Here is a 13,291-nt window from a genome sequence, read left to right as displayed (position 1 = left end):
CATTAAACCATAGTGTCTGTTTTGAATTTTACATGTGGGGCATTTTCTTTTTCTTTTTTGCTTTTTCAGGAAGATGTTCCTTTGACTCCCTGCCTATATTCCGTGAACGAGGAAGTTAGCCTCCACATCGATGGCCAGAGTGTCTTGACTGCATCATCTTTACTGGGAGGACTGTGTAGTCTGTTTGTATCGTTCTGGGTTTTCAACATTCAATATCCCAAGAAGGCACACAGACCTCTAACGTTTGTGGAACATGCCTTTTTGGACCTTGCCAGCACCAAACCACGTGTGAAGGATTTCGAACTAATTAACTTTTGTCGCATCAGTATTCCTCACTAATATTTTATTTATTTTCAATCCTATAATCATTGAATAGTAGTCTAAAAGAATTTCGTATTATGTTTCTGACTTTTTCTTTCTTCTTTTTTTACTGAACAGGGCGTATTTGATGGGCCCTTCTGTATGCTCATAATACAGCTATCTTTTAGTGAAGCAATAATATTAACGAACTAATTTAACTTGAAACAATTATCTAAATAATGTTGGCAACAGGTTCTAAATGAATCAACTAAAAATTATCCGAAAAACACGAATTACATGGCTTTTTCTTCTCACTCTAAAGAAGCTATCACAATACCACCCATTCTGTACTATAACCCTGCAATTAACCCCTCAGACTCGGTCACTTTTCTTGGTGCATTTGTGTCTTTATCAAAACGCACTGGTATTTTCCGCAGCATATTTCTCGTTCTTTATATTACTCATTTATCCATAGCCATCTCATTGCTGTCTGTCTCCTACATCATTTATCTCTTGTGCCTTTACCATCTACAAAATGCTCGTTACCTTTCAATATCAAATCGTTGCACAGCTCTCGCTCATTTCACCACCAATTGAAAAATTTTTTGTTGTTGTAAACCACTGAAACCATTTTTTTCACTTTGTGTGCTGAGTACTGATGCGTACTGATAAGTACTCACGCGTTTTCAATCCTCTAGTATTATATAATGACGTCACGTACCATGCCGTTGTGTTTGTGCCTATATGTTTTTCGCATATTTCCAGTTCTTGTAGTAATATTGTTTCTACAGTTTGTTCAACTAGGACACAGCTCGCTCATTTCACCACCAACTGAAATTTTTTTGTTGTTGTTGTAAACCACTGCAACCATTTTTTTCACTTTGTGTACTGAGTACTGATGCGTACTGATAAGTAAGTTCTGATAAGTACTGACGCGTTCTCGGTCCGCTAGTATTATATAATGATTTCACTTACGATGGGGTTGTGTTTGCGCCTATCTTTGTTTTTCGCGTATTTCCAGTTCTTGTAGTAATATTAATTCAACGGTTTGTGCAACTAGCATTGTATTGCTGTCTTCCATTCCTAACTGGCGTGTTATTTAGCAATTTACCATTTGTGCTTTCTTATAGGAGGTTGCCCTAAGTTTTTATTTCGGAACCTCCTTGTGTACACCATGTACCATGTAAACTTGTATGCGAAAGTTCGTTTGAAATAAACCTGAAACCGAGAAAAACCGTGTGAAATCAGTACTCCCGCAGGGAACTTGAAACTCTCCCTTGTGGCCTTGAAAAAAACCCTTTCGGAAGGCCTACAGAACCGCCCCAACTTTCGCAAAACTTCATTCAAAAGAAATATATGCTTCCCTTGAACCTCCTAAATACTCCAATCGTGAGGCCTACAAAACGTAAACCTCCATGCAAAAGAAGTAAAGGCTTCCCTTGAACCTCCTAAAAACGCCCCTAAAATAACGTAAGTACTTCCCAAGGGAGCCATAATAGGCTCCTATTCAACCGCCTAAAAAGTCCATAAACATCACTTAAAACGCCTTCAGGAAGTAAACAATACTCCATTTTCATCTCCTTAAATTCTTCCAAACATTTCTTAACACTCCCTAACTACCTCCTTTCTATCACCAAAAACGCCCTGTTTTGAGGAGGTACACAAAACCTCCCTGTTTCATGTAGTAAAAAAACTCCCACAAGGAGGATCACTAGAGGACAGGCGAAAAAGAACCTCTAGGGAGTATATGGGAGGAAAAAAAATTTAGAGTGCATGAATGTATTTGTACAATACGTTCTCGGGGGCAGTTAGGCGATCCTTCCTGGAGCTATCAGGTTGACAGGAAGCGTTTCCACTTGCTTGGGCGGGATGGACAGCAGGGTTATTGTCGAGAGGTGTAGAACGCATTTGTGTGCCGATTTAAAACGGTACCCAATTCCAGCTACTGCTATACTTAGAGCTTTATGGACAGGGTAGGGTACTCACCCTCTTTTCAAGGAGGGCGAGATGACGGCTTGCTTATTTGGGTAAAAAAGTTGCAAGCCTGCAGATTGGCACGCTGTAAGTCATCTTCACCTTGCTGCTGTTGGGAAGAAAGGCTTTATCAAGCAGGCCATGCGGCCACACGCACTCGAAAAACTACATCTTGGCTATGAAGCGCGCTCGTGGAATTCCGCAGATTAGTAGAGATGAAACGGACTAAATATATCATTAACGCTTAATCGTGCACACGCGCTAGTGATTTTGCTTCGCGCATACATCACGAAACAAAAAACTTGTTGTATCTGCTTAGAAATCTGTAACTAAATTTGCACGTTCATGAGGCAGCAATAAGAGTCCACACGCACCATCATTTCTTTTGACGGCCGCTGAAAGAGCCACTCGGTTGTTTATTAACATAAAAAAGCACCCTGAGCAAAGTCGTGACGGCTCAGGTGCCAGTTCGAACCTCCGCGACTGAAATGAACACACCGACTCATGCGTTCTTACTTGTCCTTCTCCTGCCGGTCGTTCAACTGATAGGCCTTGGACAATTTTTCAAGAACAAACCATGTACATTTCCCGGAGGGTCGTAGTTGGACACGATGAAGATCTTGTTTCTATATTTGGCAATGCCTGAGCCCAAGTACCGGCTTGATTTCCATATAAGCTGCGTGAAGTGACCGCTGGCATACTGGAAGGCATTTGTCCACCTGTGGAGCTTGATTTCGTCGTACCAGCCATCCACGGCTCTCCTTCCTGCGAGGAGAGAGGGCAAGGGCAGTTAACCACGTTAGAAACCTGGGATCGATTGGTGATGGAGTTTCGCGTGGTGGCTGAGTGAGAACGAAGTGCGCGTGCACGTGCAAGTCGTGAACGTCTTTCGTGCACGTGCAGCTGCCTCGCATAGGGCGCAGAACTGAAACACTCTGGTAGTACTTTCTGGCGCGCATGAGCGGTAGGTACTGAATGAAATGCTGACGAAACTAAACACACATACACACATTTTGTCTAGAGGTGAGAACGTGGCATTCTAGCTTTGTATGTTTGCAATACGAGCATGAAATCTGAAAAAATAGGAGTAGCAAAGGCGCTTTCTAGAGCGACCAGATAACGGTACACGCGCTTCGCCTAATTACGTTTTCAGCATCTGTCGCGCGAGAGAAAAGTGCGTGGCCGCCGCGACCAGATATTCAAAGGGCAGCCCAGCAATAAATTGTGGCTGACATCATTGTGTCCATTGGATGCCGCCACCCTCTCCTTCGCCTTCACGACTACAAAGCTCGTTAGTCCGCGTCAGGTTTCCTTGTGACGGCATTTTGTCGCTCATCTGCGCCCGTAACAATGGGCAGTTTCGGCTTCTGTATATATATTTCTTCTTGCGTATGGGGTACCTCTTAAACATGCAATGCCATCTCGCCGCATCTTCACAACATAATCCTTTGTGTCCTATTCTTCTGGTCAAACTCCAGGAAGACTTTCCTTACTTTACGTTCTCTGTTTGAAATAGTCCTTGAAAAGGCTTTTAATAAAATTTTAGGGGCAAATAAAATTGACAGACAAGTTGTCCATTCCAAAGGTGCGCGCGCTCTTTTTGCGTGTCTAACGATGATCACAAAATGGCTTAAACGACATAATGGGAGCCCAGCTATGGCTAACCGCAATGCACGTATTGGGTGAACTAATTCACAAGTTGAAGGCGGAGTAATGAAGACGGCGTGTGCGCTGCGATACTTACCGTGTACATGGTAGTCCGGGTCGGCGCTAGAACCATAGAAGAGGTTCTCGCCATACTTCTTATTGCGACTCCTGTGCACCATTTGTCCTATCTTGGCCAGATAGAAGGCATAGGCTTGAGCGTAGCGACATAGCTGCGGAAAGTGGAAAAAAGGCAGGGATTAGTTCTGCGTTGCCAACGCCGCCTGTATAACATTGCCTGAACTGTCGGCTACCTTCAAGTTGGGACAGTAGGGACGTGTGAGCCGTGTCCGCCAGCGACCGCCGTATACCAACAATCAGCGGCGAAACTACGTACCCTAGGGGCACTAAATCATGCAGCTGTAAGGCTGCCACCCTGCAAACGCTGTGCGAATCCTATAGATTGTTTTGTATAGTTTGCGTGAATCATCGCTACCCGGCGGACACAACTCAAGCTGGCTGAAGCGATAGGCAGTGAGCTCTCTGGCCAGGAGTCAATTAACTCGCCTTACTTCAGGTATGCTCCTAACATTTCCGATATTTACAAATCACCCGAAAGACGCTAATAAGACGTACAATTATAGGGTAAGGATGATACAAAATGTTCTGCCTCGTAATCGTAACATGGCGAACAGCATTACGCCCTACCAGTTCACACCATGGCTCATATCTACCTTATATATTACACTGCGCTTCGCATCCAAAATACGCCCAGCCCATAAGGATCAGGGCAGTCCTATTCTTATCTTATTGAGGAGTCCTCGTGGTAACCCCTTATCTTCTTTCTGACTCCCTCCTAGCCTTGGAAGGGACTAGAAATCCCTGCCGAAGCTAACATGCATTTTTCGCGGCTAGAAGTCCAAGCTAAAAGTCCAGGGACTAAGGGAGTATTTTTGAATACTATAGTATTCAAAATTGTAAGCGGCGACAAAATGACTCCTTTTTTAATTCTTCGCACTACTCAAGACACTGGTTCCTAGCCGTAGTAAGGGTCTGAACACCACCGCGTTTCGCCTCCTATTCATCTTACGTGTTCTTGAGGGGGATAGTTAGCGCTTTCTTTATTTAGCCACATTTCCAAAAAAAAGTGGATTTCGCTATTACACACCGCGACTCCTGATATGCATGGTTGCCGGAATATGCTGCTCCTACAATCAAACGTCGTTGTAACTGAGTTGAGTTGGAGGGAGCCACAATTATTTCGTTATATCCATTATTTCGTTGCATTAACTATAATAGTTCATGACAATGTATGCTCAGTTCCATGTACACCTATATGCATTGAAACAGGAAAATCGCCTTGCGGCCCACTGTACTGCTGCGCGACCACGCATGCGTAGGAAATTGAATAGAAGACCAACATTTTGCTTGCCAAATGCGCGCACTGCCTAGTTTATTTCCCGCTAGACATAGCTGAAAAAAAGTACGGTATGCTTCGTTATTGTTGACATCGCAAGCGAAAGGCACTTTTCAGCGGTGGACACCACGTTATACCGTTTTCGCCGTCCCCATGGTCCCCGAAAAAACGACTGGAAGGTCAACCGGATCGAGTGCGTGCTACGACACTGGCACGTAAGACGCGTGGGCATGGTAGACCACGGCATCTTTGTCGTCGTTCGCGCCAGTTTCTTCGGTCAAATCGGCGACAATACCACGTCGACATCGACGTTGAGAGAGCCATGCTCCTTGCTCGCCCCTGCTGAGCGAGCGAGGAGGATGGCTCGCTCGGCCGCTCGTGCTTTAAAAAAGTGGCTGCGAACGAGTGTGGAACTCGTTCTCCGCTTCATCGCGCATTACGCCGGGATCGCACGCCCCCTGAAAGCCGTTCACAAAAGAGTATGTCCCTCAAACATTGGGCCACACACAATAAGAGACATTCTGTAGTCTTATCGCCATCCTTACGACCCCACCCATATTAGGACACTTCGATCGAATGGTCACCACTGAACTATGCACCCACGCTAGCGACAAGGGTGCTGGCCGTGTCCTCGCCCAGCAATAAGCAGACCAGAGTTGTGTGATAACTTATGCAGTGGCATTCAGTCGCCGTTCGAGCGGAATTACTTCATAACCTAACGGCAATGCTTTGCACTTTCTTGGGCTATCGGTGAATTCCGCCCGTATCTAAATGATCGACACTGACCAAAATTTTTTGTGTTGCTTTCATTCGTAAGATATTATCTGTGCCGGCATGGGCGATGGGCTTTAGGGCTACAACAATGTGATTTTCCCCTGACTTACAAGACTGGCCTCCTACACCACGACACCGACATCATTTCGAGTAATCCTGTGGATCCTCCAGACCTGAGCATGGATAGTTGTGGTCAGTGTGTCTTTTTTCTTTCCTACCTTCCCAAGACTGCCGATGAACGACGTCGTAACGTCTCGCGGCGTGTCATCATCAATCGCATCTGCTCCGTAGCATCTAACATTTCCTTACGTGCTTGCACGATTCAAGATGGCGTCCTCTGCCGTCATAACTTCCGCGTGGATGATTCTAACTTGCTTCTCGTCGTACCCCGCACCGCCACCAGGATGTTAACAAATGGGTACGCAAGACCTGCTGGTGGTAGTGATTGGTGATGTAGGTGATGATGATCGCAATCGATCGCGCCACCTTGCACAGCACTGGCCCGTTGTCCTTTCCGGGCGTAGCATTACCACACCTGGTAACAATATAGACGGGTAACAACAATGAAAAAAAGGGCATGCCCGTTTTCACACTTGCAGGGATTCTTCCTCTTGAACCAAGCATTCAAGTCACCGTGTGCCGGCTGCTAGCACCATCTATCAGTGGACGTCAGAAATGGACTGGTAGTTAAAAGGAGCAGGGCAGTTGTAATGCGTACAACAAAAAAGTAGCCGTGATACCGCTCGACGCGATCGTAAAATGGACAGGCATCGGGTGAGTGGTCAGTCGACCACCATAGAGAGATCACGACAGCAACCAAACAGCCTTTTGTCCCGCCGTGTCATGAGATCACTGCTGCTCCTGTGCCCTTGGGTCTGGTTTTGTTCGTCTGCCCCACTTTATGCTATTTTCTTTATTACCACTGCTTAAGTAAACATCTTGTGTCCTTTCGCAGCGCTTCTGTGCAGTAATATTTGGACCGGTCGGTTGCCTGAGCCCTTTAGGTAGGGAGGACTACCTGCACACTTTAGTAATTGCACATGCTTCTTGTTGTTTCGCCCCACATCTTTGAAGTATTTTAGTGTCCATCTATTTATTGCAAAAGTGACAGCGTAAATGAAAAAAAGAAAGCATGCGTTCTACAGTGGCTCCTCTGACTTGTCTAAGCATGTAACGCAAGCTTTTTGCACATCAAAAGAGGCATGGTTTTAAGGTAGCAAGCACTATGGACGTTAGTCACGTGACAATGTTTGCAGTACGCCGTTGTTAAACTTGGTAATTTGGCTGTCAGAAAGATAAAAGAACGTCGTTGAGGACTTGGCGGCATCGGCTGTTCCAATTGATGACGGAGCAGACTGGCGTAGTCATTTCGTAGATTCAAACATGCTGTATTGTGTTCCTTGCGCCCACGTGACTTAATGTCACCAGCTCTCACCTTTTACCACTACCGCTCTCCCAGTGGCTATGAAGCGCGGCAATGCTTCCAGCCGACGTTCTTGTTTCACCCTCGTCAACGATGAAATGAAATCGTTCCGTTCTCTAACGAGATGTGTTCCCGCCACGTCAGTCGTACGGAAATGAACACAACAAAAAATGCGCACGCGCAGAAGGGAGCCACTCGGAATTCTGGTTCCTCAGTAGCACCAACGTATCCCTTCGAATAAACTTGCTGTAATAATAGAAAATTAGTCTTTGATTTGGTGGTCTGACAGATAATATGTAAGAGAGTGGAAAGTCGAGCAACTAGTGGGATGGGCCATATTAAAATATGGCCGATATTAAAAATGACAGCGCACAATTCGACTGGGACGAGAAAACAAGAAGTACGACAAGCTAGTACTCGCAACGGTTGTTTTATTGAACATGCCAAAAGTATAAATACCCAAGTACTCAACCTACATACACTACCTGGATCACTTTTAAGTGCGAATGCACTTTATAAGCGACCCCAAACCTTCCACCGTCGGCGGCGGCGGTGGCGGCGTCCGCAGTCCTCCTCTCCCTAGCAACGGCGTGGAGCGGAGAGGAGCGTCGGTAGCAACGGCGCGGTGACGTCACTTCACCACGTGACCGCGCTCGCTCCGCCTCCTCGCCGTGGCTACGCGGGTGCGCGCCGCTCCCCGCACCGCTCCTCGCGCCGTGACGTCATGGTATGACGTCACAGCGCGCCTACTCTCCCCAGCAGCTGCCGCGCGCCTCTCTCTCCACCGTGACATCACACTCTCTCCTCTCCCCCTCGCTCGGCTGCAGCTGCCGTGCGCCGCTGTCCCTCTCCCCTTGCGCTCGCCTCCTCTCTCAGCCACCTGGCTCGGCGCGCTCGGCGCGGCGTACCCCCCTATATATGCAGCGATAAACTGCCAGACCTCCGTGGGTCGGCTCGCGCGCGCTCACGGGCGAATGCCATCGGATTTTAACTTTACTCCCCCTCATAGCATCACCCCGTGCATTCGCACTTAACCATGTTCAGCCTCGGGGAAATGCTTGGGAGTTTTTTTTTCGGCGCACTCGGCCGCACACACGGAAAACACATTGTGCGCTGTCGGTTTTAGGTTCGCGACATTATTTACCATCAGGAGGAATTAACCCTTTTGTTTGGCAAATGATTCCACCCATTGTCAGCCGTATGACAACAGACTGGACAGGTTCCAAGTGTGTCGGCTCCCTTAAAAGACTAGTGCCGCCAAAGCTTTTCTCACCTGCTCACTGTGCTGCAGAGGTGGCACACCGTGCTTGCTCCTGTATTTGTTGGTAACTCGCAAAACTTGCCTCTGAAGCTTGCGCATGGCCTTGGTGAATTTGCCGTTAAAGTCTGTTGGCTCGATCCCTCTGATAACCTGCGTGTCGGTGAGAAAGAGCGTATAAAGAAAAAAACGCTGCACAAAAGTTCATTCCATGGAGGTACAAGTATGGTGCGGTTACTCGGCGTTTGGTGCATAAGAACCTGAAGCAGAATATGCAAGTATTGTGGCGATGTTAATCGGGGCTTTAAAGAGTACACTTCCGTCAAGGTTTACCGAGCCACTGTGTACGATGGCCATATAGGACCTTCCTACGACATTCTGTAGCAGTGTGCGTATTTTTCGTCTCCGCACACTCTGGCAGCGTGTTTCTAAACGTTTCGCTGCCACGTGCTCCCACGTGATGTGTGTGATGTCATTTCGCGCGTTATTCTATTCCACAACTGCAAAAAGGAGCTGGAAGTACGGCTTTTGCAGCTGAAAGGTAGGTTTATGACTACTGGGGACGGTGACTTGGGTTATAGACCGCGCAGGCCTAACCATTTTTAAATTTTTTATTGCGAAAACGCTTTTTATGAACTTTTCCTCGCGTGGTTTTGTATTCTTTAGGCCAGTATATAATATTGCGCCGCTTGCGACCACGTTTAAACACCCTTCCGCTTCACGCACGATGATATCACCCTTGCCGAGTTTGGGTGCCGGCCATTAGGAAGGTTGGAGATATGGATGGTCTCTTTGCCCCTCTTCTTCCTTGCCCATCTAGAATTACCTTTCTGCGAACGGCCTTGTTGTTCACGTGATGAGCTTGTGCATCTCTAGCTTTTGCCGAGGCAATATTGGGAAGATTGTGAGGGAAAGCTCAGTAATGTGCAGTAACCGCTGAGAGCAGGCTTCCGGTTTCGGGCACATGTTACAGGTGTCACACAAGCAGAAAAAGAGCTGCCGAACACTGCCATTACTGCGATTGAGAGGCTTTGTAGAATGGGTCATTTAAAGGCCACTAATGTACCAAGCTGTGGGGAGAAGCAGGGAAGAGAATACGTTCAATGCGGGAGGGGTGTTATCTTTCCCACATTTCCTACAGTTTCAAGGTGGCATGTCAGGGAGAGCGGAAGATAATTCAACTACTGGTGACGGGAACGTGATAACAATATAACAGACGCTTTTGACCAGAATGCGGGGTGACTAGAATGCGCAGATTTGCGCACTGATTTGCACAGTTTTAATGCGAGCATTTCTTAGACTCGCCTCTTCCTGCGTCGGACGGCGTCCACAGCTCCGCGCCCGCAGCAGGTGCGCGCATGCGTCGTAGTCAGCCCGTTCGCTCGTCACCCCCGGAACGCTCCGTCGCGGTCTCGGCCACGGCCGGGCTGGAGGAGCGGCGGGCGCGCACTTTCAATGAAAGTGCGTGCTCGCCGCTCCTCCAGTCCGGCCGTGTCTCGGCGTAACAGGTGCGTGATAGCAGCGCGGTGGGGCGTAGAAGAGCGCGCGCTGCTTGCGCATGCGCGCTCTCCCCCCCGTACCGCTCTCCCTCTACTGCGCGCGCTGCAAATATAAAGCCGCTAGCGGTCGCTCGTGCTTCAGTCACTGCGTTGCTCCTTCCTTCCTTGGTTGACGCTCGCTCCCACGTTTACTCGTGTCTGCTACTCCAGCATCACGGAAGAAGCGATGGAAGCAACACTGCCTTCAACCAGTACTGAGGCCCCAATGCTCTGCATTTACTCGTGTTCCCCTCGCGGGAAGGCGCGGGAATGTTTTTTTAACAGCATGGCATGGCTTCGCTAAACGACCCATGGGCGTTTTAATAGGCACTAAATGGCAAAATTCAGAGAAATAAGTACAAGCGCTGAGAGCATCTATGCTTGCCCCTCTTCCAGTGCAACTGTTTTAATCTATGTAACTGCCTCTTGCTCTGTTTACGCAATGATAAAATGGCGGGTAAAGCTCCCAAAGAGGGCTGCGTCTTGAAAAACTGGTCTACTCTACGCCAAGCGTTATTTCAAACCAGAACCGAAAATATGACAGGGTGCCACTTTCGTTTTGTTTCATTAGAACAAATGGTAACATACGTAATTTTTAAGATCGTCCATTGAAAGTTGCAAGCCTGTCAAAATTACAATATTATGACTTCTCTCAAGCGGAGGTCCAAAGTTTTTATAGAAATCGCGATGTTTTAGTTGGTGTTTCATTTGTTTCTCAACGAACACCCCGCACGGGGCACCTTGAGTAATCTTGGTGACGGTATTGGCGACACCGCGGACCCCGAGCCCCCAAACATAAGCTGGAACCAACCGTGGCGATGTGTTTTGAGGTGAAGGGTAGAAACCTAAAACGGTGGCCGTCGGAGCCCAGGTCAAGCTCCGGCAGATGGGCTCCCTGTCTGCTTACCAGGCAGGGATCTCGGGACCTCTCTCGGCATCAGGGTAACCCGAGCGAACAACGTACCCCGCCGCCTGCTTTTATACTAAGCTATATGGTATTGTCTTCAAGCCCCCGCCCCCCCACCAAAACGTGATCGGTCACTAAAAAGGGGCCCGCAGAAGTATCTTTTCCCCCATTGTCATCATTAACCTTTCCTGAACCGGATAACTACTCTATTTCTTGTCATGGAATCCCTCAATCCCACCCACCCCCTTGCAACGCAGTCAGTCTTCCTTATGGCAAAATGTCTTAAAGCCATAATAGGAAAGTCGTATAAGGCCAAAACACAAAGCACTGGTGAAGTCCTCATCGAGGTAAGCGACAAGCAGCAGTCCACAAAGCTTGTAGATGGAACTAGACTGGCTGATCTGGAAGTCAGGATTACACCCCATCGCAGCCACGACATCTCGCAGAGTGTGATATCGGAGTCAGATCTGCGGAACGAAACGGAAGCGGATCTCGTTGCAGGATTGAAGGGTCAGGGCTTCACTGCCGTGAGACGCATCACCATCCGCAGAGTCGACAAGGAGATTCCCGCCAAGCACATCATCTTTACTTTTGACCACGGAGTACTTCCGCAACATATAAGTGCAGGCTTTATCCGGTGCTCCATCTGTCCCTACATACCGAACCCACGGCGCTGTTTCAAGTACCAGTGGTTCGAGCACGGTACAAACTCTTGCTGTGGCTGAAGGACCCGTGCAAATGCGCTGCACAGGATCATCCGAGGGACAATTGTTCATCTAGCACCCTCACTTGTGTGAACTGCGGGGGGCTGCATGCAGCGTACTCCTGTAAATGTGAAAAATTTCAACTGCAGAAAAATATAATAAACATCAAGGTAACTGAGAACATCTTCCCAGAGGTGCGAAAGGCGTTCGCCTCTTTCTCTCTGGGGAACCACACCGACACAGCTCACCGGAGGGCAGTGCCGCGCCTGGTTTCCACGGGAACCCAGTTCAGCGAGTCTGACCTGGTCCCGCCCCGGCCCCTTCCCCACCCGGTTGTCTCAGGCAGCCCAGCCCGTCACCACACTGCTTGCTGAGGCAGCAGCGGTGTGGTGACACACACACACACACACACACACACACACACACACACACACACACACACACACACACACACACACACACACACACACACACACACACACACACACACACACACACACGCACACGCACACGCACACGTGCACGCGCGCGCACGCACACACACACACGAACACGCACGCACGCACGCATGCACGCACGCACACACACACGACCACACACACACACACGCCCGCACGCACGCACGCACGCACGCGCACGCGCACGCCCGCACGCACGCACGCACACGCACGCATGCACACACACACGCACGCACACACGCTCACACGCACACAAGCATACACACACACCCACGCACGCACACGCATACGCCCACGCACACGCACACACAGACACGCACATGCACACGCGCACGCACGCACGCACGCACACACACTCCATTCATTCCTAAATGTAAATATTGGGAACACTAAACATCATTCAATGGAACTGCAGAGGCCTTATCAACAATCTAGATGATATGTACGAGAAACTTCATTCACATCAACGTAGTCTCGTGTGTCTTCAGGAAACACACCGTAATAGTAAACATACTACCTGCTTGAATAGCTACTTGATATTTCGAAAAGACTGGCACAGTTGCACTTATTCTTCAGGTGGTGTGGCCATAGTAGCCCGAAAATCCTTAGCGTGTTGCACCATCCGCCTAAACACCATGCTACAAGCTGTCACCATTAGAACAATAATTTATAATAAGTTAATAACGGTATGCTCCCTCTACATCAATCTTAATTACCAACTATCGTACACTAATTTTGAGGTCCTGATAGATAAAAAACCTGAATCATACTTAGTCTTAGGCGTCCTCAATGCACATAATTCACTCTGGGGCGCTACCCGCACGGATGTCCGAGGTCGCCTCTTTAAAAAATTCCTCACATCATCGGAGCGTGCCTTTTAACAAACACCAAGCT

General features: G+C 48.2%; 1 protein-coding gene across 2 annotated transcripts in view; it reads right to left on the bottom strand.

The window, feature by feature from the left end:
- Positions 1-2,653: 2,653 nt before the first annotated feature.
- Positions 2,654-13,291, bottom strand: part of LOC144158326 (uncharacterized) — a 97,981-nt gene continuing 87,343 nt past the window's right edge. For both annotated transcript variants that reach the window (XM_077689147.1, XM_077689148.1), the window contains 3 exons: positions 8,806-8,943; positions 4,019-4,151; positions 2,654-3,039 (listed from right to left, as the gene is read on the bottom strand). In XM_077689147.1, the coding sequence (XP_077545273.1) occupies positions 2,813-3,039; positions 4,019-4,151; positions 8,806-8,943 (498 nt within the window). In that variant the 3' untranslated portion in view covers positions 2,654-2,812. The remainder of the gene's footprint in view (positions 3,040-4,018; positions 4,152-8,805; positions 8,944-13,291) is intronic.

The sequence above is a fragment of the Haemaphysalis longicornis genome, unplaced genomic scaffold (genome assembly GCF_048455015.1).
Source record: "Haemaphysalis longicornis isolate Haplotype H1 unplaced genomic scaffold, Haemaphysalis longicornis Haplotype H1 scaffold_10, whole genome shotgun sequence".
NCBI classification, from domain to species: Eukaryota; Metazoa; Arthropoda; class Arachnida; order Ixodida; family Ixodidae; genus Haemaphysalis; species Haemaphysalis longicornis.
This window is presented reverse-complemented; position numbering and strand designations above follow the sequence as displayed.